Genomic DNA, 27465 nt, shown 5'->3' with positions numbered 1-27465 from the left:
ACTCAGATATATTCTGAGTCACGACGTGAGTTATAACTAAAAATATGAAAAAGGAAAGAACTCAAACGTCTGTCAAAATAAAAGACCCGCTAAAACTGGATGTGTGAAACTGAAGACAGAAAAATATAACTAGTGTAAAAAATGTATGCTCCAAAAGTAGCAATAATACTCATAATAACAGTAGTATAATATTAAATGGTTGTATTATGATTAAGCAATATCACATGTGTACTGAATACCAGCATGTTGTGATTCAACCATAGCATCCTTGCATTTTAGGTAATCAGATTTGTTTTTCTATTAATGTTTTCATTAATACTGTAAAGCTGCTATGTGCAGCAATTTATTTTAACACAATTTTTGGGGGTAATTAATTATTATATTTTATTTGATTAAAGCTGCATGTATAATATAACATTTAATTAAAATATTTAACATGGATTCCAGAAAAATGTGTAAAAACAGAATTTGTTTCTGCTAGACTTTATGCAGTTCTTTTAATCAAGTTTTATGATTAATATGTAATTTCATAAAAAATCTGAAGTATCGATTTACTAACGATACTGAGGCATCAGGGCTGGTATCATACCGAAGCCAAAATTTTGGTACCGGAGCAAACCTATAATAGAAATAGGGAGGTATGACAGGGGAAAGGGGTCTAATAACAAATACAGATATGAAATGTTATAAAGATATAATTAGACCTAGATAGATCTGCATTTCTAGTAACGATAATTTAATGTAGAAAAATACACAAAACTTAGAAGTAACCTTCCATTAACAATAAAAAGGAAGACACCAGAGGTATTTCCTGGTATTTTGTAGACATATTGGGAACCACAAGTTACATGTGTGTAAATACCTAATATGGAATGCATTTCCCTAAACTGTCTAATCATGCAGATTCAACCATATTGGTCTAGTCCGATCTTGTCTGCCCATAAGAAGAATAGCATTCCTTTGCTCTTCCTGGGAAAACACTATCAAGGCTGGCCCTATTCTATCATATTGTGATACGCAGGGGTCATCGAATTCTCTGCTACCCACTCCAGCCCCATGCATGCATTCCTGCCTCATGATTCACACTATGGCAGCTTTGGCTTTAACCATTAAAAAAAAAAAAAAAAAAAGAGGAGGTCCCAACCCAAAATTCGACAAGTTAGCAGCAGTGAAAAAAATTATGCTAAATGTGAAAAATAAAATTAAACTTACAATTTAAAAATGCATAATTAAAATAGAAAAACAAATAGGCTTCTCTTTTTCAATGTATTTTATGGTAGACGTCAAAGGATGAGCGTCCAATCAAATTCGATGAAATTTTGCCGGAAATTCATCCATCACTTAGACAGATGCCATTATGAAAAAATTGCATGTTGCTCAAAAATAAAACTAAGCAAGGTAAAAGAAAATAAGACCCCAGATTAAATATGTGATAATACATTAGTAATAATTTATATATATATATATATATATATATATATATACAAATATATATATATATACATACACATACACACACACACACACACACACACACACTGAGCAGTTTATTAGGAACACTAAGTTCCTAAAAAAAGTTTCCGACGTGGTCTTCTGCTGTTGTAGCCCATCTGCCTCAAGGTTTGACGTGCTGTGCATTCGGAGATGCTATTCTGCTCACTTGTACAGAATGGTTGTCCGAGTTACCATAGCCTCTCACTGGATTCTAAATAAACTCTTTATTTTGTCTCTTATAAAGAGACTGAAGATCAGCAGTTACAGAAGTTCTTAAACCAGCCTGCCTGAAACCAACAATCGTGCCTAATAAGGTGTACCTAATAAAGTGGTCGGTGAGTGAATATAACACACATACATATACACACACACTGTATACATTAACCAATATTGAATAAAGAATTACATATTTGTTTACTTTGGACTCAGCACATAAACACAATCTTTTTATCGCTCAAATGTAAAATCTGGGTCCTGAAGCAAGTTGGAGGACAGAAGGCCACAGGGTGACACAAAGACATAAAGAAAATCTTGTGAGAATTAAATGACAATGCAAGTATTTTGGAACATTTGGATCAAAGAAAGAGGAAAACTGGAGGACACATAACAAACACACACACACACACACAAAAGACTTTCACAGACCCCATGCTGTCCTACCTCAGTGACCGAAACGAAGCAGTGGGCTAATCAGAAGCATGCTGCAAACTGATCCCTCTCGTCCCCGCTGCAATATACTGCTTCTATTTTTAAAGTTTATGTTCCTCAGTCTTGTCTGTTTTGTTTATTTCTCTGTTTGTCTGTTTCCTTTTCTAATGAGAGCAAACAAGCCTGCGTGTTTGCCAGGTAGTCCTGTATGCAGTTCTGCTCTGGTCAGCTTTGTGTGCGTTTGTGACAGAGAGGGGAGAGAGAGAGGGAGAGAGAGAGAGACCCCAATCGAAAGATTATAAATAGACAGACAGGAGAGTTTTGAGAGTGGCTGACTCTGCACATTCTGAGCTTTGGAGTGGGATCAGGTGTGTGGATCCACAGAGGACTAAAATGCAACAGAGACCCACTGCACTGAGCTAGCAAAACATCTTCCCTTCTCCTCTTCTCTGTTAACTCTTTAATAACATAAATATTTTTTAGTCCCAACTATCTTACACTTCCTCGAATACATACAATTATGAACCTAAAATATTTGTGTTAGAAACAAAAGTGATATTTCACCCAATAATGAAAATACTGGCATCATTCACTCATCCTAATGTTGTTTCAAACCAGTATGTCTTTCTATTTTACGTTGAAATTAAAAGGAGGTGTGAAGAGAATGTTACCCTCAGTCCTGATTAGGACTGGGTGATGTATTGAATATTCACAATATAATTCGCAATAATGTTGCTGATGATATAAAATTAAGCAATATCGTGACAATCGCGATAATTTTAATGTGCTTTTTATTTGGCCTTTAAGTTTCGTCAAGAGCAACATTAGACTAATTTCATGATCCTTCAGGACTGCACAACTAATCAAAATAACATCCAAATGGCAATATGGTCATATGTGATTCTTTAATTGCAAATTAGTCTTGGGAAGTTGTGATCGATGCATTTTTCACACATTCGATAATCTGAAAATATTCCTGATGATTAACAACATATTTTGGGATTTTTTTTCAGATATAAATTGGGCTGTTCGTTGTACAATAGTCTTCTCAGCACAACTTTGATAAACATTCTGAAGTGCTAAGGAGTGCAATTTGTATCAATCCAAATTATTATTACAGGACACATCTGGTGGACGATGTGGCGCATTCTAAAATTTGAAACAATTATTTATTTTCTAAAAAAGTTCCGAACACACCGCCAATGCTCAGCGTCAATATTCTGAAGTGCCACGGAGCGCAACTCGCATCAATCCAAATCAATATCATGGGAGAAATATTATATACTCTTAGCAATCACTGTAACGTGTATATTTCATAGAGCCTATTTGTCTTTTTGTGGCTTGTCAGCTTGAATGAAAGCCCTATTCAAGGCTACATGCAGAGAAAATTGCATAATAAACATCGCCATTTCTAATCGTTCAGTTTGCGCAGTTTCATAAAATAACTTGCTCATCAACGTTACTTTGTTCATTCTTGAAGAAGTACAAAAACCTTAATTTCTTTGGACTCCCATCTCCTGCGCTGCTTGAGCTCATCCTGTGTGTGTGAGATATATGTTATATCACCCACTTGTGATCTCCCAATGTTATGAATGCCAGACTGTTAAACGGAGGCGAACTCAGTGAATTAGAAAGCATGCGAATTGGGCTTCTAATTTAAATTTCGACTACATTTGAAACATCGATGCTTCAAAAATATATCGCTAAAATAATGTGCCAATTAATAATCGATATATCGATATTTGTATGACATCCCTTCTGCAAAGGGCTGCAGTTAAAGTCAGATAAACATGATCTGTGTGCGCTTCAGAATAAACGGGTGATGCGCTGTTCTGTGCACGCTTGGCTCATGAGATTGTGTTTTTAGCACTTTTAGAGCAGTTCACATGCATTGTGAAAGGATGGTACTTGCAGGTTCAAACATTCATGCAATTCCAAACATCAGAATCTGCTACAAGTTATTATACAAACCTACAAATGCAGCAGAATGTAACAGAAAAGGGTGTTTCTCAATTCTAAGAACGCAGAGAATGGACTTGTGTTTTATAAACACCAATCTTGCCAAACGTCCTTGGAAAAACGAACACGGAAGAAAAGGAGGACGTAGAATGCATCTATTGCGAACTTTGAGATGTTCTGTGATCTTCCTGTTGCGCAATTAACCATCACAGCAAATTTGAATCCAGTGTGAGAACTACTGGCATTATGACACCAGTGACAGCATTAATATCATCACACCAGAGAAGTTTTGCAGGACTAGTGACACATTAAAACAATAAAGTGTGTAAACACTCGTTTTCTCTATGTTTATCACTGTATTAAAATGATACCCAAAAAAACAACAAATGCTGACATAGTAACGTCTCTTGTGAGCAGTCAGATTTTCATGAGCTTACAGCGGGAAACTCTTGAGGAAAAAACAAAATGATAAATGTCCTTAGTCTGCCCCTTGGCACCAAGCTCTCCACAAGTTCTTGGATGGTGACACAATTCACCATCCGATGCATCCTCGATTTCAAGGATACATTCAGGTGATTTCCTGCATTCTAAGTAATTGCGTTCTTGAGGATTGGAATCGAACTTCAACGGTGTATGGTGACGTAGAACGAGTCCACAAGAACGTAAAAACACAAAAGAACGCACATTGAGAAACAGCTGTTAACCGTCAAATACACACTGCACATTCAGTGTCAAAATAAAAGCCCCAATTGAAGTAGAAAGGACAGAAATATATACATTTTGTATCAAACAAATATAATCTTAAAATTAATAATTATAATTCAGTATTATATTATAATAATGAACTTGACTGGGTCCAACAGTAATACAATATGCAATATTCAACATGGTTCCAAAAATAAGTGAAGTAGTTTTTGCACACCTTATTTATTATATGTAGTCAAAAATATATGTAGTCAAATAATGCTTTTAATTAAGCTTTTAATTGATTAGATCACATTCTCACTTCTGGGTTAGTGAAAAACTGGGAGAAAAATGCCTTCATTATTTTTAAATGTTTTTATTAAACGTCTTATAAATATTGAATCTACTTGGCCAATTAATTCATAAACTGACAAATATCGAGATATAATTTTTGTAGCCACCCAACCACATTACCCATTCACTTTCACTGTATGGGGTGGGGAAAATGCAATTGAACAACATGAGACTGAATAAATGATGATAGAATTTTCATGTTATATCAATTAACCAATATCTCAAATTCTTAAGTCAATATGAAAACATAAATTAATAAAAATTGCAATCCAAGTCACAAAATTAAAATGCTACTTTATTGGGGCCATGAAGCAAGACATTTTGGCGAACAAAGACAAATAACTCACACATACCTCTATGAGTTCTGGCCTGAGGTTGATGGTGTAGAACCAGTCTGTGAGGTGCGGAAAAGAGTCCAGCGCAAGCGGTCGACCTCTCTCTGGAACACTCTTCTTCCACTCCAACTGTTTACTGATGTACTTCACCAGCTTCACCTGTAGAGGGCCAACACACACACACACACACACACACACACACACACACACACACACACACACACACACACACACACACACACACACACACACACACACACATAGTTGTGTTTCCATGTTTTATGGGGACTTTCCATAGACATAATGGTTTTTATACTGTACAAACTTTATATTCTATCCCCTAAACCTAACCCTACCCCTAAACTTTCAGCATTTTTACATTTTCAAAAAACATAATTTAGTATGATTTATAAGCAGTTTTCCTCATGGGGACCGACAAAATGTCCCCACAAGGTCAAACATTTCGGGTTTTACTATCCTTATGGGGACATTTGGTCCCCACAAAGTGATAAATACACGCTCACACACACACACACACACACACACACACACACACACACACACACACACACACACACACACAGACTTGTGTAACAACTGGTCAAGACAACTTATTTTTAATCTATTGTAAGTAGCTACTATTACAGGAACATTAGCTGGTGGGGTTTGGGGCATTTTTCAGCTGGTCAGGCTGGGAGACAAGCTTAAAGTAGCCAAGACCAACTGACCAATTTTAAGCAGGTTCTTTGTGGTCTAAAATCCTGTGAGAACAAACAGTGATGACACAGCATTTTTGTGACATCACAATGACATCGATAATGCAGAAAGATTCAAATGTCATGTCCTGTCATTCTGTATATTTCATAGCACTTCTGAGAATAAAAAGAGCCAGTTCAATTTGACGAAACAGATGTAACACAAGATTGAAGTGGAGATGCAAGCATGTGAAACCGAGCAATAGAGCAAGCAGATTCTCTAAACCTCCGTGTCCGCAAGCAGGCGTCGCATGCAGAATGCAAAGTGAGAACAGACAGAGGAAATCCCCATGTGTGACTTCATTGTAAAAGTATGGGTGATGAAAACTAGTGTGGCATAATATTATCATCAAAACAACCAATTAAGTACAGTGTAAACCAGGGGTGCAATGCACCTAGTTTTCAATTAGCAATCAAGGGAAGACCATGACCAAATACAAGCAAAATTGCAACTGAACTTAACAGCCAGTGATCCCAATGCATTTTCTTTGCTGAAAAAAATAAATAAATAAATAAAGGGAAAAAAAGAGCAGCATTGACAATTTGATAATAACTCCTTTTGGGTTCCATGGAGATAAACAATTATCACGTTTGGAGTATCAAAATTGCGACAAGATTCGACTGACCAAATTTAGATGTGAATTTCTGCCAGTGTTTTAGGAAAACACATTTTACATACAATGATCATGCTAACTAATTATCAAGGATACAACAATTTTTTGGGAAGCTCCTTTTAAAATCCACTTGGGTATAACACCTCTAGTACAAACAAACACTGTACACAAACAAACCACATATACTTTTTTAATTTAAATACAGGCCAGTGCCTAGATTACAGCTTCCACCCATCATTATCTTCCCATGACTTAGGCTAAAAACAACAAGTCGATCATGTTCAAGGCTATGAAGACAAAGATGCTTCAGACAGTGCCCTCCCTTAGTTGATTTAGCACACCCACTGCAATAAACAGGGCTGTCTACAAATAGACACTGGTTATCATGGCAAGGGAGACTGTACTCTCTCATGGGGGCATCTATTCTGGCACTATGGCAACCCTGGCTGGAATGCAGCGGTGGCTGCAGCCAGAGCCTTTGTGACATCATGGAGCAGCAAGACATTGTGGTCCACAGGTTAACAGAAACCAACACACCTGCTATGAAAGGTACAAGTTCAAACACCCCTGAGCCAGCCACAACAGCAACTCTACTCCGAGAGAAAAGGCTTTTTTTTTGCTAGCTGAAATCTATGCATGTTACATCAACTTAAAAGATTTAACTTGAATGAATGTTTGGTGCTTTTTTCTGCATCACAAGTTCATTTAACACTTTAAGCTCAGATGGGCCCACGAGAAAATAAAATTGTTGTCAAAAATATTAATAACTAGTCTTGACCAACATAAAATAGGTATTGTTTGAAGGTTTAGAAGCTGTACTTTACAATGCATGCAGGTATTATGAACAAAACTGAACAAGTGCTTTGAAATTTGCAACATCAGTAACAACATCAGTCTGATCAAATAGCCATGTTTCATATGTTGTTGGAAAGCTCTCAAAGAGTAGAAAACAACCAGCTGTACTCACAGACAAAAATATAGTGAGTAATAGAAGAGTATGTCTTTGACAAAATACGTTTAAACATATATAAAAAATGTAAACGTTTTTACAATGATACCAAACACTTGACCCTCATTGTTGTTGTTTGTTTTGTTTTTTGTCGAGTTATAAGCCTTTAATTGTTGGTATGCCACTGAATCAGAAAATCTTTAAAAACACATTTAAAGGGTTAATTTCATTGATTTCATTAAACATTCTCAAAGTGGAACAAATTAGGTGCTGTTAGTCTTGTTTGCATATGAGATGTGTATAATAGATTATATACAGTGAGTCCAAAAGTCTGAGACCACTAGTGAAAAACAAAAGGAAATACAGGTACCAAATGTACCTGAGAATTAGTTCTGATTTGAAGGCAAAGGGGATCACACAAAATATTGATTCTAATATATATATATATATATATATATATATATATATATATATATATATATATATATATATATATATATATATATATATATATATATATATATATATATATGCACACACTTTGCTTTGATGACAGCATGGGCTCGAGCTGGCATGAACTCCACAAGATTGTGCCAAACCAGATGATCCATGTTCTCCCAGCATGATTTGAGAATGATCCAGAAGGCATCTTGTTAGTGCGCTTTAATGGAAGGAAATCTGACCTTTTGTACTAACAAGGTTAGTGTCACAAATTAGCTTGTTTGATAAGTGACCAAGAAATAGTGCAGAATCTTAAATATTTCTTCTTCATTTTCCATCATAACATTTCTTTGTTTTAAGTTTTTCTAAAACTTTCAGTTATTAAATCCCAGATTTTTAATGTGGTCTCATTCTGGGTTCAATGGCAACAAAGTTGTAAAATTGAAAATAACTTTACAAAGAAAGGGTTTATTGCACGATTTTATCGCACTAAAATCATGTTGACATGCATATAGTTTACATCTTGTGGCTATACTTTTGAAACAGAGAGTATTTTAATGTTTACGGATTGACCCCATTCACTGGCATTGTAAGTGTCTCACTGTAACCCTAATATTTCTTTTTATGTATTGTTATGGTAATCAATACAATACAAATGCAGTCCATTGAGCTTAACTTGTACTGAAACCAGAATATTCCTTTAATAATCTGCAACAATGAGCATTTATTAAGAAATAAAACTTGTCCAAAGCAGTTATTATTTATAAGTAAACAAGGTACAGTTACGCATATAAGGCCTATTACCATTTCAGATTACAGTTGTCTAGTGAGAGTGACAGGGCAGACTGTCTTGTTGAGCAGAAACAAAGGAGATTACCGACAGTTTATAAGACCTGCCAGTATACAAGAATAATTCCCAAAATTGCAAACAGTATTGTTGGTACTATGACTGTTTCACACAAATGTTACACACATTCACTCCTACAAAAAAAGCATGTTTTAATAGATACTTGTATTCTATCTGTAGAAAGACATATCTGTTGACTAAAAAAAGCCCTGATAGATCACTGTGGCAGCCTGCACCAGGGTAGGGTTGCATCAGCTGTGCGTAAAGTCTCACTTAAGTTGAGACGTAAAGTTCACACTAAGGGCTTAGTAAATACTAGTTAGTTTGTAACGAAGTCATTGCTTAATTTGGTTACACCACCTGTTCTTAAGGCAAGACTTAACTAGTAGGTTGTAAGCTCTCCGTAAAGTAATGTGTAGTTGCATAATATGACGTTTACCTGTATTTATCCAATAAATAGCCGTCAATTTTGTACAGAAGTGTTAAAAAGCTGTGAATTTTAGTTTGATCTTGTTTTGGTTGATGTTCAAACCTTGTTTGCTCACGTAACTGCTAGCTGTAATAAATTATATCCCCATTAAAATATGATACATAATAAAACAAGAGTTAATTAATGATATAGGCTATTTAGCGTAAGTAAATAACAATATTCAATAACTGTATCTAAAATGAATAAGGGAAAATAAATGCTAATACACAGGCTGGAATCATAGACATTTATTCATTTTAATATTTTATATATTTTATATATGTTGAAACTTGGCACCGTACACAGGAAAGTGCACCATCAGATTAGTTGAATCATGCTGAAGTAGTAAGTTTTTTACATATTGTTTTCTCCCGTAAATGTAAACGAGCGTAAATTCCAACATCATCCTATTGTATATGTCGAAAGGACTGAAGCCTGTAAAAAAAAACATGAGCTCATTGACGACATCAAGTGAGCCTGCTTTTTTAATTCCATCTGTTACTCCTGGTTGGAGGCTTCTGTAAATATTTAGTTTATATGTAGGGTTACGTCCTACCTAAATTTAATGGTGCAACACTCAAATATTTAGTAGTGCGTAAATTGTGACTTAGTTTAGTTGTGGAGTAAATGGGCACTAAGTTGTAATGTACGTATAGCTGGTGCAACCGGCCCCTGTAGCCCAGCAAAAGCCACCTGTGCAGTTGATTAGCTCTCTGTATGAGGTCACAGTGCACTGGCAGATTGCAGCTGCAGTATTAGAACAGCTTACTAGATGTTAACGGGATAAATCACTCAAAAATGAACATTCTGTCATAATTTGCTCACATCTTTACAAACCCATATGACTTTCTTTCATGGAACACAAAAGGAGAAATACTAAAACCCTTTGAAAACAAACAAAAAGACAGAAATTGAAGTCTTTTTTCACTGATAATCTTCCCCTCCAGTGAGCTGTGAACAACTGCCACTGCATCAGAGAACTTAATCAGTCCTATTTGTGAACAACTCTTTCAGATCTGTTTTGTGAACTGAATCGACCGATTTATTGCAAAGATTTGTCTCAAACATTTCTTAACAAATCTGACATTGCTACAACTCTCAAAACAACAATTCCACAACATAAATTTGAGAAGTTCTCACACAAAGCTATCGCATGGCTACAGAAGATTTGAAATAAAGTACATGTCGTATAGACCATTTTTATGATGCTTTTGCATCAAATGAAGCCATGCATATTCCGGATTCAATACGAGTTAAGTTCAATTGACAGCATTTGTGACATAATGTTGATTACCACATAAATGTGTTTTGACTTGTCCCTCTTTTTCTTTAAAAAAAAAAGAAGCAAAAATCAGGGTTTCAGTGAGGCACTTACATTGGAAGTGAAACTGAATGTGGCCAATTTATAAACAGAGGGTATAAACAGAAATGTGAAGCTTATACATTTTATAAAAGCCCTTGTATTAATTATTCTGTTAAAGATTAATTCTGCAAAGTTGTTAAAATCGTAATTTTTATCTTTTATCATTTTAGGGTTTGTTGACATTACATCGTCAGGGTAACGAAGTTGTAAAATTGGCACAGAAAAGTCTGTAAATGATTTTATCACACTTACATCACGTTTACACACATATCATTTATGTCTTGTGGTTATACTTTTGAAAAAGTGAGTATTTTAACGTAAAAAACGTTTCACTTCCATTGTAAGTGCCTCACTGGAACCACGATTTTTTCTTTTGTTTTTTTTTTTTAAAGAAAACGAGGAATAAGTCGAAACAAACTTTTGTGGTAATCAACACTGTGCCACAAATGCTTTCGATTGAGCTTAACTTGCATTGAACCTGGAACATTCCTTTAAATGGGGATTGAAGCTTTAATGCATTGGCTTCAAAATTTCTCCATTTGTGTTCCACCTTAGAAAGAAATGCATCAGGGTTCGGAACGACATGAGGATGAGTAAATGTTTAATCTGAGGCTAGACAGCAGCAGATGAGTTGAGCCTAAACTTTAATACCTCTCCAATCACAAAGTCAAAACCACTATTTGTTCAGATAGTATGTAGCGTGGTCTTCAAAAGAGGACGAGAGCAGCATATCATTAAAGTTTTAGCAGGTCTACAGCATTCTGAGAAGGCGTGCTGGTTTCTTTATATCTGACAATGCTCCCAAGCTGATTTAATGCATTGGTCGGCCACGAGCAAACCTCAAACACAAGTGGGTGTTAGTTTGCACCAGACACAAGCTGGCACAATGCGCAAGAGTACGCCTGTATTCAATGACTATCTCTGCTCTCATCTGCCGTCTCCGTTACACCTCTCAAGGGGGGATGGAGTATGGGGCAGGGGGGAATGGTATTCATCCCTACCTGCTTAACTAAATTGTGTGCATAAGACTGGAGGGTGTAGGTCAAGAATCTTCAGTGACATTGGAAAGCAGGCAGTCTTGAAAGAGAGGGCTTGTACATGCAATATGAGCTAGCTGCTTCATTAGAGAGGTAAGAGAGACACAATCCATATTGGGTGAAGGCTACATGAGAAACATGGCTTCCACAAAAATGTTTTTCATATATGTATGAATATTCTATTCAAAATCTGTTTTGGTGCATAACAATAATTAAACAAAAGTCACTAAATCCAAGTTATAATAATAAGTAATACAATCCCCTTTTTTCAACATGAACAGTGCTGGGTAGATTACTTATGAATTGTAATCTAGCACCGATTACAAATTACATGAAATTGTAGTCATTAATGTAAACTCTTAAATTATATTTTAAGGTTTTAGAATCTGATTGCTTTTAGGTTACTGTGGTCATGGGGGCGTTTTTATGTGTCTGTCTGCGGGAGAGAGGGAGTGTTGTGTCTACTTACTAGGTCCTCGTGGTGTCATGGTTTCTCACCTCTGAAGACTCATGCTACACTCCACGATCTATTTACAATTTAACATGCACCCCATTGAGAGCGAGAACCACTTTATCGTGACCAAGAAGAGGTTACCCCATGTGACACTCTACCCTCCCTAGCAACCGGGACAATTTGGTTGCTTAGGAGACCTGGACACCCTGGATTCAAACATGCAACTCCAGGGGTGGTAGACAACAGCAATACTTGCTGAGCTACCCAGATCCCAGTTGACATAATTTCTCATAGGTGTTTCTCATTACAGTGAGAGAGACACCTTAAAACAGCTGAACACGCCAGAGGAAGGCAGAAAGAGATGTTGTGTGTTTTATAATTATTATTACTATTGTTGTGAATCTGAAGTGTTCAAAAGCTATTTGAGAGTTTCTGTTGCTTTGAACTAAGGAATAAGAAAGCCCTTAGAAGGCGGCACTCAAACTGACTGTCACTGCTCATCTCCTCCTTTTCCATACATGAACCAGTAGGTCCCTTACAGTTACTTTTGGATTACTTCTGAATTAATTCTTGTTTATTTGATGTAACATGCATTTGAGTAGGTTAAGATGGTACCATTTTGACATAATGTTACTTAAATGCATTAAAGAAAACTTACTTAATGGATACATTTGTGTATGTGTATGTATATATAACTAAAACTAACTTTGCTTTGTATTTTATAAAGGTAATTTATTACCATTTCAATACTTGATTTTTGCAATCTGATTAAGTAATCCAGATTACATGTAATCCGTTACAAACCAGCACTGAACATGAATATATGCTTGCAGAAGTCAGTGGACGCACAGTTTTTAGAGCCCTATGGAGCGCAACAGTCTGGTTAAGCAAATATCCCATTCATTTTCTCCATAGGGGAATCGATTTTTAACAATAACTTATAAACCAAAATAAGACAAACCTACCGTGAGCTGCAAGATTGTTAATCGATGGTATAAGCTTCTTCTGATGCCATCAGACCGCATTATTTCATATAAAAACAATCATGTTAAATAGTGGATTTTGTGGTGAAGAACTACACAACCCATGAAGCGATCTACCAATCAGAGAATTGTAGTGAACAAAGTGAGCCAAACGAGCTCTAACCCCCCACTTCCACGATGCGCTGTGAATTACGCAATCAAATCGGTCTTCCTGCACTCTCAAACTACTTTATGTCTGAATATTTTGCAATACAATTTGCAATTCTTCATGGGATTGTAGTTCATTCCCTCATTAAAGATATGTAACAGTCTTTTTGTAATGTTGTGATATACCTTGAAACAGGTTGGTTTGGTTCATTTTATGAAATCCCTATGTAAATAACAAATGGGATCAATACTTCTGGAACCAAAATGGCTGAAAATATAATCGGAGCGTGGTCAATTATTTTCATTAAATACTTTCACTTAGTATAATAGCATCTTTTTGAGCAATGCAGCAAACATCAAAAGAAATGAAAGAAAGAAAGAAGCAAGTACATCTTTGCAATTGATGAGTGATCTGTGCTACCCAACTGGTCTGTTATGACAGTCTTCTGTCAAAGTTAATAAAGAGTACATTGGAAATCAAGAGGATTGCAAGTTTGATGCTGATTTCATCACTTTGGTTCCTGGTAAATCTGTGTTGAATTATTTTTAGGAAGAAGAGTGTTCCTGGCATAAGGGTGTCCAGATTAAGACATGTGATTACATAATGTAATTTCCTTTTCTTCTTTCTTTGTGTATCATCCACTATAATGTCTATAACATTCAGTTTAACATCAACCTATATCAATAAATGCATGATATTTGTAAAATCTTTAATGCATATAAGTTGTACATAAAGAACTGTGACAGTTGTAACAGATGATGAAGTAATTGTAGACTGCAGTGGATCCTGTTACACAGGGTTACCAATACAAGCAAACCTGCTCCTATTGTTTCTGATAGCGACATCTGGGATAAAGCATGATAGGATTAAACAACAATACCATGTTCCATCAGATATGGAAGGACTATATTCAAGTTAATGGATGTCAGAAAGAAGACAATACTTGAGACTTCAGTTGTCACAGGGGAAGACAAAAATGTTGCAATGCATTTGAGAAATGCCCCAACTCAGTGACACAGACGGTGTAAGGCAATACAATTTTTATCATAGACAATATTTGCCCCTGAAGTTGATTTACCTTTATGAAGCCATATTTTTTCTAACCACATGCTTCTATGTAAAATGGGGTTAATTAATAATAATGAATACATATAATAATTAATTAAAGTTGAATAAATGTAATTCTCACTCTGATTTATTTGGCTGTTAAACCAATAAAATTGAATCAGTTTGAACTCCTGTTTATGTGATATATGTGTAGCCAGGCTTAGAATAAAATGTTAGCATTTTTTTTTTTAAATAACATTTTAAACTTTAGGGGCATATTTGCCACTTTCTGCCTTGGTCCAACATTAATTTCTGACCCTGGTCATAATGCATTTTATTAGGTGGTTGTGTGACCTAGAAGGTCTGATAAAATTCATGCACATGAAAAGCAGATTTACAATAAATGAAAAAAGCAAGCAAACACTAAAAAAATGAGTAAAAAGCACATGATAGAAAATGGAGAAAGTACGAGCGAGTGGAGCGTTAGAAATAAGAAAAGAGAAAGGACAAAAAAAAAGCGGTTGAAAACCCGCATGGGGATTTCCTGATATGAACGAACATTAGTCAGCCGAGAGGCCTATATGCTCCACCGCACCTAATTGGTCTTACAGTGCTGTTAACTTTCCATCAATAGAAACAAAGTGCAAATGAGCCTTAAAAAGTCCTTGATGAGAGCTCACGTTATTGAGAAAAGAACTGCATTTCCAAAAAAACAAAACCGAGACGTTAGGGAGCTGGCTGCGGCTCACAAAATGTGCTGTTCCTACATCTCTACACTCAATTAGGATATCAATCGGTTCTTCCGTATTTTGTTTCTGACTTGAATACATGACATGTCATAATAATGAACTCTCCAGGTGTACTTGAAGAGCCCATTACAAAGGTGCTTCGGTTTACCACCCCATTCCTAAAGCCAAAGTATACTTCGGTCAGATGCAGGATGCAAATCTCATCATTAGCAGAGTGCTCAAGCAGATTCAATGGTGGATTTGAGCTGCGCTCCAGTTTCTTTTAAGCATCTTTTAAGCATTAAATATTGCAATAATGTTTGTTAATGTTAGGCCAGATACAAATTAGTTTAAATGGATATCTATAGTATAGAATAAATTAATTATTGCTAAATTACTGCTTAAATTATTAGTCCACGTACAGTAAATAATATTACATATTCAATTTTCAAAATTATTAACAGCCGATTTAAATTGACCAAGTTACTTAATGCGTTCAGTAAGCCCTTTGTTGGCGAGATAGGGGACCATTCATCCTGTTAGATCTTCAATGGTGATCTTGTTCATGTAAGATCATCGTTAGATTTGGTCTCAGTGCAGGGCTGGACTGGTAATCTGTTAAACCGTGCATTTTCCCGGTGGGCCGACGCACTTTGGGGCCGATCAGGGGTGGACTGGTCATCGGGAAAACCAAGCAGGCCGGTGGGTCGGCCACGAAATGTGCGGAATAAGCCACGCTAAACAAAAACGCTGCATTATGCAGAACGAACCACAAAACGGCGCTGCAATCTGCATAAAAGTACTGCAAAAAAACAACTTTTGTACAAATCAAATTCACATTGGCCTAATTATTAACATGACAAAACAAAACTGTTATTACATTTTTAATACATTGTACAGAAATTGAGCAACGCAATTACAATGACTGCTGTCACTCACTGCAGGTTTAAACTGTTTAAGACCTGTTTAAGCTCAATCACGCTCTGCACAAAGTTCCGCACTCTCACAAATGCTCTCATTAAAAACTAAGCAAGTCTAATCAGTATAATAAATCAATTATTTACACCATGTCTGTGCCTTGATTAGAACGGAAGCATTTTAGTTGTCATGTTGCTCATTTGCATTTGCTTTCTGTTCAACAGCTTCTTTGCGAGTGTCAGGGGATGTTTCTTCAGTATTAATTTTCGTGTGCCACCTCGAAAAGTGGTGGAATATAAAGCAAGCATCTAGGCATTCAGATGGTTTAAAACGTGCGCATTAGCATCAGTTGTCATGTCTAATTTAAGCAGCTCTGTTTGGGTATTGTCGTTTCATTGCTCAATGGACATGATATGTTATTGGTTAGAATATTCAACCGCTGTAAAAACATGTTGTAAATATAAATCACTGACGCAACAGGAGCAGACTTAAAATGAATGCTGTAATCATCAGCTTTCACAATTACGTAATCATGGCAGCCGTAATTGCGATTAGTTTTTCGATTAATTGTGCAGCCCTATTTATGGGTCTAAACTCCTGAAGTGAAAGTCTCATAGTAATTGTAGCGTGTATGCGGCAACTGCCCGTGTATGTGCACATATATGGAGTATACTTTGACAGGCTCTCATTCGACTGTACACAGACGCTGAATGTTCGCGTCAAAATGGAAGTTTACTACTGGCTTAATTCTAACAACCTGAGGCAACCTATATTTCACCCATCGTGATCTGAAGGCAGCATTATTTTCCCCATTTTTAGTCTCACCCATTGTGTAAACTTATTGGTCCACAAGATAACTTTACATTAATTATTTTCTGATTGGCCATGGATTTAAGGAACACGAGTTTACAGAAAGATTGCCATCCCACAGACACAGGTTCTAATTATTTTTATCATTCTAAGTGGTTGTTGGGATCCTTCTCTTAATTTCCATTGTGATGACACATTAAACATGCCCCACAGTGCCCATCTCACAGCCTGCCGACTCAGACAGGGAGACCCCTTCATCAAGAGCGACATCACTCCAGCAGACAGGGGCAGCACCAAAAACACAACAGCAAAACGAGCATGCCACTGTCATTAAAATAGTGCTATTGCAGACCACAAATTAAACCACAATATGACTCAACTACTGGTAAATTATCAGCCCAAAATAGTCTAGTGAGTGACATAATCCTCCACCTAATAATTCTCAAGACTACAGATATAAAGGTTAGTGAGCAAAAGAACAGTATTTTGAATGTCTTCAAACCTCAACTTGATACGTGCCTGAATAACATATTGGCTGATGTTTGGTGAGCGGTCTACAGTCTGTCAGTATATACTGCCCTTCTCTTTTAAGACTACAGTAGCTATGTCAGTTCAGAGGAAATCCCAAAAACACAACTGACACAGTTCTTACCAGCACAAAATGGGGAGTAGGAAACATCAATTCAAATGCACAAAAAAAAAAGGGACTTGCATCTACACTGTATTGTGTTTCTTTAAAGATGCACTTCTGGTTTGCTGCTGAGAACCCACACAATATTTACAAAAGCAGACTAGTTGTGGGCAGATCTGTGCTGAACCTTTAGAGAACATTCACTGATATCCAGATGGCTTCGAACTAAACAAATTTGTGTTTTGTTGCAATTCAGTTCAAATGGCAGTACAAAAGGACTGAGCTTTCAAAAACAAAACAAAAAAAAGTTATCTCAGTGTGCAGTCACACAAATGTCATTAAAGTGACATTGAACAAATTATGAGCAAGATTAAAGCCAGAGTGGCAATTTTCACCCTGGTCTCATAATCACATTACTGTACCTAGATTTTGCAAAATGATTTTTACATTGTACCTCATTGTACATATCACTGCACTTTCCTGGTAATGCACTCTTATTACATCTAAACAATTACTATATGTATTACGATAGAGGGAATACATTTGAACATCTGCATTATATGACACAATTACATTTACAAGCTTGTTTGGGCCCAATCAACTGATAAAAGCATTGCACTTGCAATGTAAAGATGTATGTGAAATGTAAAATCTGTTTGGGAGGAAATTTCACTTGCTTTTAGCAAAACACACCAGACATTACACTTCGGAACTGCCGCAATATGTGTACAGAACAATGTCTTATAGTTTTGCAAAAACAATGCCACTGTCATGCACTTTTCACGAGATCAGGCTGATAATGTCTGCACTAATAGCATCAGCAAATGGAATTAAAAATGTTTGATTGTTGTCAAACAGGTTCTTAACACTCATCCCCTCTTCCATTGGGTGGAAAAACAGATCCCGCAGTCCCGCCACAAACTCACAAAACGTTGGTTGAGCCAATGTTGCTATGCCGGGCTGGTCAAGATTCTCAAAAAAACTACTGTACATTGTTTTGATAGGAGAGAGCAGTGTTTACACTGTGATGGGGAAAATCAACCTACAAAAGGCTTCCTTAAACGTTCTTGCAGCATACTAATATGGGAAAAGCAAAAGTATTTTTACATTGAAAAAAAAAAAGATGAAAAAAAAAAGTACTCGACTCAGCTTTAAGTGGAAAATTTTTACACCTGGGTGCAGACCGAACAACATTTTTTTTCCTAAAAGTAAGCGGAGCAAAAGAGATGACACACTTCTGAGGTGACCTAGATCAGTTTCACACCCCAAATCTCACCACAACTGGAATAAGGGCACACACAACAATAAAAAACAACTGTATCTCTGTGGAGACACACAGAAATATAGTTTAAAATACAAAATATATGGTAACTCTCGTGTCATCTCAAATCGGCAACTCTTAGAAAATGAATGACTTCTGGTCGGTTTGTTGCTACAAAATGCACTTTTACTCTGATGTCTTTACAAGGAGAGAGTGGGGGTCTGTGTCCAAATGGAAATGTAACACTTGTTGGTTATTATGCTAGCTGTTGTGTAACACATGGTTGTAAGATATCTGCTGGTGCCCAGGTCTGCATCTGTTACTTTGATTAGATCAAACCAGAGTCTAAGGACCTCCTTTTGTTCTACCATTGAGACAGATATATATGCCATAATACAAAATGCCTCCCTTCTCCAATATCCATAAACACACAGTGTGCGCAATTAATTTAGAGTGTTTTATGTAACCCTACTTATAATGCAGTTCAGCCTTACACTAGCAGGCTTATTTTTTAAGATGGGAGAGGGTGGAAAACATTGCCTGGAGTTTACACCAATTTTGTTCTTCAAGATTTTGATGGATGTCCTCTGTCTATACAAAAGTTCTTAGTGGAGTTGGGACATTACAGGACTGTATCATCCGAAGTCCAACCCCTTCCCAAATCACTCCCAAATCTTTCACACAAATCACAAGTCATATGATTTTTTGTTTACCAGACAGCTCCCATATGCATGTGAAGGGAGGGTTCTTGTTAAAAATAGCAACAGCCACAATAGCACATTACAAGCATGCTGCAATCTTTCCAATGGCCAGGGGAGACAGGCCACTGACCAAAGATTCTTAGCTGCCCACCACAGTCATTACTTCAATGTTTGAATTGCCCCCACTTCTTCTTAAGAACAAGCAAACAGAGACAGCTATTTTTTTTTCCCCACAGTACTTTAGTGAGATTTAATGACTTGATGATGAAAACTGCTATTTAGCATCATCTCTCTGTGCTCAGCTTTGAGATCACAGATCACCAAGGATATCAAAGTGCCTCCAGATGCTGCAAGCCCAACTTGAACACACACAGTACATTTATAGTTATAATCGGTGTACAGCAAGGTTTTGTGTATAGTCGAGCAACAGATTTCCTCTTTCTGGATATTCGAATATTTCAAGAAAGGATGTCAGTTGAGGAAGTGAAGTAGATGTTTTCCAGTTGACCTTAAAGCCCACTTCTTCTGGCTTTTCAGCAAAAAAATGTTATAAAGTTCCCCATTTATACTGTTTTCAATAAGCTTGTCAAATACGCCCCCGGTTTGCTGTTAATCGATCAAACAGATAGTCCCACCCCTTACTCACGCCATTGGTTGAGTCAATCTTGTTGTGTGGGGCTGGATGATTCATTCATAAGAGCAATTTTTATAGCACCAAAGTGTTTAAGAAAATCAGCATATGAATGGCTTACTTATACAGTAGTTGCCTCTGCATATTAGGCTGTGATAGATGTATTTGATCTTTGAATTTATAAAAAGTTACACTTAAAATATTCATTACCTTCAAATGTAAAAAAATATCACTTCTAATCAGATTACAGTTACTGACTTTCAATTAAGTAAAAGACTTAATTACTTTACTTATTTGCATTTTGACAGTTAAGGGGTGTGTGACCCCTAGCATGTCAATGAACAAGGAGGAAGTAAATAATCAATGTGGAACCTTGTGAACAAAACTGATAAAACGTCCTGTGTGCATCTACTCACCGACGGTCCATCAAACCAGTCAATAAGATTTGCGCAGAATTGATCAATTAAGCAAATTAATACAGGCTGGACGAAGCCGAACTACAATCATATTACTCTCACCTAAGCAGACCTATGACTACGGCATAGGTCGAGCTCTATAGCAGCATCAATTGGTCAAGAACCGCCCATTTATACAGTAAAAGCCATCTAACTGACACGTTAAAGGACCAATCGCTGTCGGTTTTGTCATTTAAAAAGTGTTTTCCAGTTGTGTGTGCTATGTGTATAAGAAGATTAGAGAATGGACTGTGGGTGGTCTGTGTCATCTGAGGTTGAGACTACAATCGTATTATCTAGGACTGTTAGTCAGACTTCCAAAAATCTGACAGGTACGATTTCAGTCAGACTAAAGCATTTACACGCCATTTAAAAAGACAAAATACTGTTTTAGTCCAACTGAAATCAAACTTTTGAAGAGCATATAAACATTCTAAACAATTGGAATATGATCAGAGAAGCTGTGGAGGTTACACAGAGGAATTTGCATCATCCATCACTGGTTACATCAGCAACCGTGTGTATGATTTTCAGAACTACGCCAAACAGATACCCTCAAAGCTTCCACTTCAAAGCTTCTGATTCTAGGAACAGAATGCACATCACACTGAGCCAACTCTCCACAGGCATAAAAACAGCCAAGGCCTCATGTTGTTCATTGACTTCAATGGTCAGTCTAAGCCATGTACAGTCCACTCCTGAGCCCCACTTCCTCACATGTGGCACCTGTGCACAGTTACAGTCGAGCTACAGCAGGTTTTTGCATAGTCGTGCTACAGTCTTCGTCTGTCTTTCAAAGTATACATGACACACTGTGTAATCAAAAAAATATACCTGTACCTTGTTTGTAATGCATTTCCTCCATCTTTCAGATTATGTGCACAACGGTGAGGCCAATTCTAATCAGATTAACGTGTGTGTATGCACGCTGAATGAAGAAGATCTAAACTTGTATTAATTGCCAAAATTTGGAATGTTAGGATTTTGTCAGACTAAAGCTTTTACATTACATTACATTTTGGTGCGATAGCTTAAAGACTGATGAAAAGACACCCACACACACACACACACACACAAAAATCAACGATGTGGCACTCAAGTAACACCTAGCATAGCCTCAGGTACGTTGGTAAGCAACTCATCAACAACGTCCCATGGATTATGACCACCTCTTTCTTAATGAAGAAGTTTTAACATTTTTGATCATAGGTGCCAATTTATACAGTTACTCCTGACCCGTGTCTGCATGATTTTACGCACTGCAGCTACACGATTGGCTGATTAGATACTCACATGAATAAGTAGGTGTACAGGTGTTTCTAATAAAATGCTAAGTGAGCGTATACTGTATATACACAAATATGTAGGTGCAGGATTTTAATGTGGTGAAAAAAGCTAAAAAGGAATAAGTGTATTAAAATTTCTATGGTTATTTCTGCATCAAACTTCAATTGTTCTCAATGAATGGTTTGCAATGAGAACCACTGAGGTTTTGGGTCATCGAGCGCATTATTATTGATTTTACGAGTGAACTTCTGAAATGTCATTCTGTTGAAAGAACAAAGTGATTGTATAATTTCAGAAGACTTGGAATATGACAATATAGGATTAAGAAGTATCGATTACATTTACTATGGTTTTATGTTTTTATTTTTATTTATTTTTTGTCTTTTTCAAGGAAATGAAAGAATTTTGATAAAGACAGAATTTAAATTTTTGAGAGAACTTCTACCCTACATACTGAGGGAAGGTTGATAAGCCTTGGGTGCAAACCCACCAGAAGATGGAACAGTTTCTTCTTGCAAACCGTCAAACAACCCAATAACTTATATAGTTTACAAATGTACTGTCCACCCCCGCCGAATGCAGTAGTGTAGCCTATCCTCCAGCTTGTTATTGTTCCACATCAGCACAATCCTTGCCGCATTTCAGTTACTTTATGAGCACTAGACTCTGCACACGTTTACATCTTGCATATCTGTTTTAACACTCACTGTCTGCACTATGTTTAACACTGTAAACTTCATCCATGTTGTTTACCATTTGGAATTTATTGTTTATTGCCTGTAATCATCATTTGCTGTGTGGCCTGGGCCACCACACATTATCATTCTTTGTCCTATATTTTTGGCAGTGGTTTCAGGGTAAGTATACTTCTCTATTCTTGTTTCAGAGTAAATATATGTCTTTTATACTTGGCTTAGGTTATAAAAAGTAGAGTGACAACAACTTAAGTGAGTGAATATATTAATTTAACTGTGAGAAATACAAGAAAGAAGCCCACAGACAGTAGAAGAGTATCTTCTCTCACTCACAAAAAGGATTAACAACACAAGAAGCACCAGACCCACCACAATGTGACCGGTACCAGTGTCTATGGGAACTGGCATCATACAAACTTCTGAGGTGGATGGTTTATTTATGAACTCATACCTCTATTGAGTATTTATAAGTAAGGTGAGCATTAGGTGGGAAATAGAAAAACCTATTAAATGATACTAAGTAGATAACAAGTTCATCTTCACAGAAAAGCCACTTGTTTATGAGGTTTCCAGAAAATAAATTGTAATGAGACAGGAAGTGACACTCTTTGTTCCACAGGTTTAACCAACTGGGGATTTCATTATATTTTTTGGGAGGGGTTAACCAGCCTTGCAATATACCTGCATGTGGTTAAAAATAGCACGAACACTCCTCTGACATTATGCTTGTTCGCAGAGCAACACTTGAGATAACAGGCTGTTTCACCTGGAACATAACACTTTAAAACCAGCTACATTACTTTGATTAGTTTACTCATCAACAACAGGTTATTGCAAAAGTATTCCATTCCACTGAGGATCAGTATGAAAATGTTTCAATATAAAAGCCTATACAACTTCGTTATTGCAAAAGCCTAAAAATATAACTTCTAACAAGCCAGTGCAGTACTTTCAAAACAGCTGAAGCTGCCTTTTGGTGTCTTATGCATAGACTTATTTCGATGCACAATTTGACAAATAAAATATCACATTGAGGGGGTCGACAGGTGCACACTTAATTATTACTTCAAGAACCAGGAAGTGATATCAGTTAAGAGGGGGTTTCCGTGACCCCATTCTTTTGTATCAATGCATCAACAGAAAAGAGCAATTTATGATGATTATTATTATGACCCCTATTCTGACGAATATGTCAAGAAATCACATCATTATGTAGCATGTCAAGACCTATCATTGATCTCAACAAAATATACAGAGTCTCACTAATCTGATATGTGCAACTTAGCACAACTATCCACTATATCTCAATACACAGTAGACTGTTATTCATAGACACAGGGAATTCCGACCGCTTTGCAGTTTGCTATTTACCTCTAAAGCGCGTATCTCGTGTTGGGTCAGGTCGTTAGTTGTGGCGCACTTGGTCCGGAGCCCCTTCAGACTGGAGATGGAGATCTCGATCAGGTTCTGGATGAGTTTGCACTGGTGAAGCGCGCCCATCCCTGCGTTACTGATATCGGTCCTGTCCAAATGCTCATCATCACTTACGACCATGTTTCCACCGTTGCCAGAGACACTAGTATCCATTCCTCGGCATTGGCACGGCTTGAGAGTCATGGGCTCGAACCACAGCAGACATTAGAAACAACAGTGACAGTCCTAGCTCATTGAGTTGTACTGCGTAAGAGGGCAATACTCATGGAACGACATGGAATGTTTTGACAGCCCGACAGAAAGCGTTGTCAGCTTGTTCCGCCTCAAGCCTGGTTTATACTCGCCGCGTCCGCCAGTTCGCAAGGTTGCTTACGATAAATATGACGTAATCGCGGCGTGGGCGGAAGGGCGCTTTTACTTCGCTAGACCCAAATTCGCGCGGCCGTGTGTATCCCATTTTTTGTAACTAGCTAAGCGAAGAGTTCGCGCGACGCCGCATTAAAAAAGTGAACGACTTGTGTGAGGCAACATTGGCTTTATTTTTAAACATGTTCAGATAGGGCCTACAATGCAAACATACAAAAGCAAACCAACAATAACAAAAACACAATAAAAGAAGGCTAATAATAGTAATACAATTAATGAAAGAGGGTTAAAAAGAAAAATATAATTAATCTGTTAAATTAGATAAATCAAACATTTTAACAAAAATGTTTTCTTTATTATTTTTTGTTAAACTTTAACATCTTATAATAACATTCGTTCTATCAGAACTACATTTAAATTAGGTTTATTTTCTGACCATTTTCATCTGTAAGCATGTCTTACATTTCGATGTACATTTTTAAGTATAAAATATAGAAGAGGCATTGCTCTTAGATTTAAATTGTTTTGAATAGTTTGTGTGAAAAATGTTTAATACTGTAGCATATATACATTTATAGGAGTAAGGTCAATAAATATTCTTTTAGCATTTTAAGGCATGATACAAGTATTTGTACGGTGCCTTAATATCGAATATAATCAAAACCAGATTGAAGTTTGATGCTCTAATTACAAAGACTCTTGTAAAGGGTTTAAGTAGTTGTGTCTGACTGACAAACTACTACTTTTCACTACTTTCTGATTGCTGATTCAGATGATAATTTCTCTTGGCTGCCCCCTGTTGTTTCACAGAATAGTGCAACGGCGGTATAAACGGCTCTAGAATTTAACGAGCTGCGCGCGCAGTCTGCGGTCCGGTGCGCTGTGGTGCAAGGCGAAAGTATAAACAAGGCTTCAAACATTGTACTCGATACCTTGAACCCCTCTGAGAAGCTTTCGAGTTTGAGCCAATGTTGGATGTAATGCATTACTAAGTAATTCATTACTCTAATTAAATAACTTTTTCTTTAAAAAAAAAAAGTAGGCCTAATGTAAGGGATTACTACTAATTTTTCAGTAATTTAATTACAGTTATTTCTGATGTAATTGTGTTAAATACTGTATATACTATATAACAATTCTATATAAAACAATAGTGATTATAAATTCGAAATATAACATCTAATGTTAAAATGTGTGTTTTCTAATGTAACGCTGCCCCCTTAAATTCTTTGGCCAGTTCATGAATAAATTATTTGATTTTATGTGATTTATTTGAAAGAATTAAAAGAACAGTTTCATGTCTATCCTTGTATTTTTCCTCTGATTTGAGGTTGATAAGGGTTTAGAAATTAGTAATAAGTAATGCAATTACTTTTCAGACAGAGTAATTCGTACAGAAATCTAATTACACTGTATAATATGTAATTAGTAGTTAGTAATCAATTACTTTTTTAGAGTAACTTACACAATATTGGTTTGAGACTAGTCAGCTGTTTGAAACATTGTTTGAAGCACTGCATCATGGTAGATGAAGTTATTTGAAGATGCGCAGCGGACCGTTTGTGGGTTGTTGTGTAATGGATTTATTGTTTCTTGTTGTAGCTGAAACCATGTAGCCTAAGAGAAAAGTTAGACAGAATCAACATTTATAAGCTTATTTTTGAGTCTGTTGCTACATATAATGTTTCTGTTTTTTAGTTAACTCAGTGAAGGTCAAAGGTTTTTTTTTTTTTTGCCTACTATTTCTGCACCTGTACAGAAATATGATATGGCAAAAAATCTATAACACTTATAACACTATACACCGATTAGCCAAAGCATTAAAACCACCTGCCTAATATTGCGTAGGTCCCCCTCGTGCCACCAAAACAGCGTCTTTTAACTGCAGCGTCAACTCGCATGTCAAAATAGTATTCTGAGATGCTATTCTTCTCACCACAATTGTACAGAGCAGTTATCTGAGTTACCATAGACTTTGTCAATTCAAACCAGTCTGGCCATTCTCTGTTGACCTCTCTCATCAACAAGGCATTTCCATCCACAGAACTGCCGCTCACTGGGTGTTTTCTGATTTTGGCACCATTCTGAGTAAATTCTAGAGACTGTTGTCGGTGAAAATCCCAGGAGATCAGCAGTTACAGAAATACTCAAACCAGCCCATCTGGCACCAACAACTGTGGCATGATTGTTGGTGCCAGATGGGCTGGTTTGAGTATTTCTGTAACTGTGGTGGGTATTCTGAGATGTGGGTTGGTCCTGGCACAAGGGGGACTTACACAATATTAGGCAGGTGGTTTTAATGTTGTGGCTGATCGGTGCTTATATATATAAATGTATGTATATACCGTATATACCGATCATATATAGGCCCATATGAATGTATAATAGGTAGTATATATATATATATATATATATATATATATATATATATATATATATATATATATATATACAATTGACATAACATTCTTTATAAAAAAACTTTTGTTTATCCGCTAAACTAATTCAAAGTAATGTCTATATTTCCTCCTTATTTATTTACTCATTATAATAGGCCTTCAGCTGTTAAAATGCAAAAAGATATATTTGAATGTAATTCATGTTTTAAATGTATTCTACATATTTATAATATTACTGTAATTTTAGAAATTATAAATTGTAACCCAAGTAAATTATTTAAAAGATATTAACTTAAAATTGAGAATAAGTAAATGTAATCTGATTACAAGAATTTAAAATGTTATATATCAATGGACATATCACATTTCTGTATGGGTGTATATTGTACATTGTTTGGCAATGTATCTTGTAGTGGACAGAGTTTTTGTATTGTATTGTATAGTTTATATTGTTCTGTAGTTCTTTGTACTGCATTGTGTATTGTATTGCCTTAAACGTATTACTGTAGATTTTTTCATTTGCACATTCACATATTATCCCATGGACAATTTCCACCAGCCTTGCTCT

General features: G+C 36.4%; 1 protein-coding gene across 4 annotated transcripts in view; it reads right to left on the bottom strand.

Annotated features, from left to right (window-relative positions):
- Nucleotides 1-24579, bottom strand: part of ksr1b (kinase suppressor of ras 1b) — a 55658-nt gene extending 31079 nt beyond the window's left edge. Inside the window, exons 1-2 of one of the 4 annotated variants that reach the window (XR_007968798.1) lie at nt 24070-24579; nt 5493-5633 (exon numbers count right to left, since the gene is read on the bottom strand). Coding sequence is in view for 2 of the 4 variants with exons in the window: in XM_052107002.1 (XP_051962962.1) it covers nt 5493-5633; nt 24070-24315 (387 nt within the window). In the remaining 2 variants the exon portion in view is untranslated. Of the gene's footprint in view, nt 1-2154; nt 2362-5492; nt 5634-24069 lie in introns of those variants that run through there. The other 3 variants (XM_052107002.1, XM_052107003.1, XM_052107006.1) reach the window with 3 other exon arrangements.
- Nucleotides 24580-27465: the final 2886 nt, after the last annotated feature.

This window comes from Xyrauchen texanus, chromosome 36, assembly GCF_025860055.1.
Source record: "Xyrauchen texanus isolate HMW12.3.18 chromosome 36, RBS_HiC_50CHRs, whole genome shotgun sequence".
NCBI classification, from domain to species: domain Eukaryota; kingdom Metazoa; phylum Chordata; class Actinopteri; order Cypriniformes; family Catostomidae; genus Xyrauchen; species Xyrauchen texanus.
The sequence above is the reverse complement of the archived record's forward strand: the minus strand, read 5'-3'. Positions and strand labels throughout refer to the sequence as shown.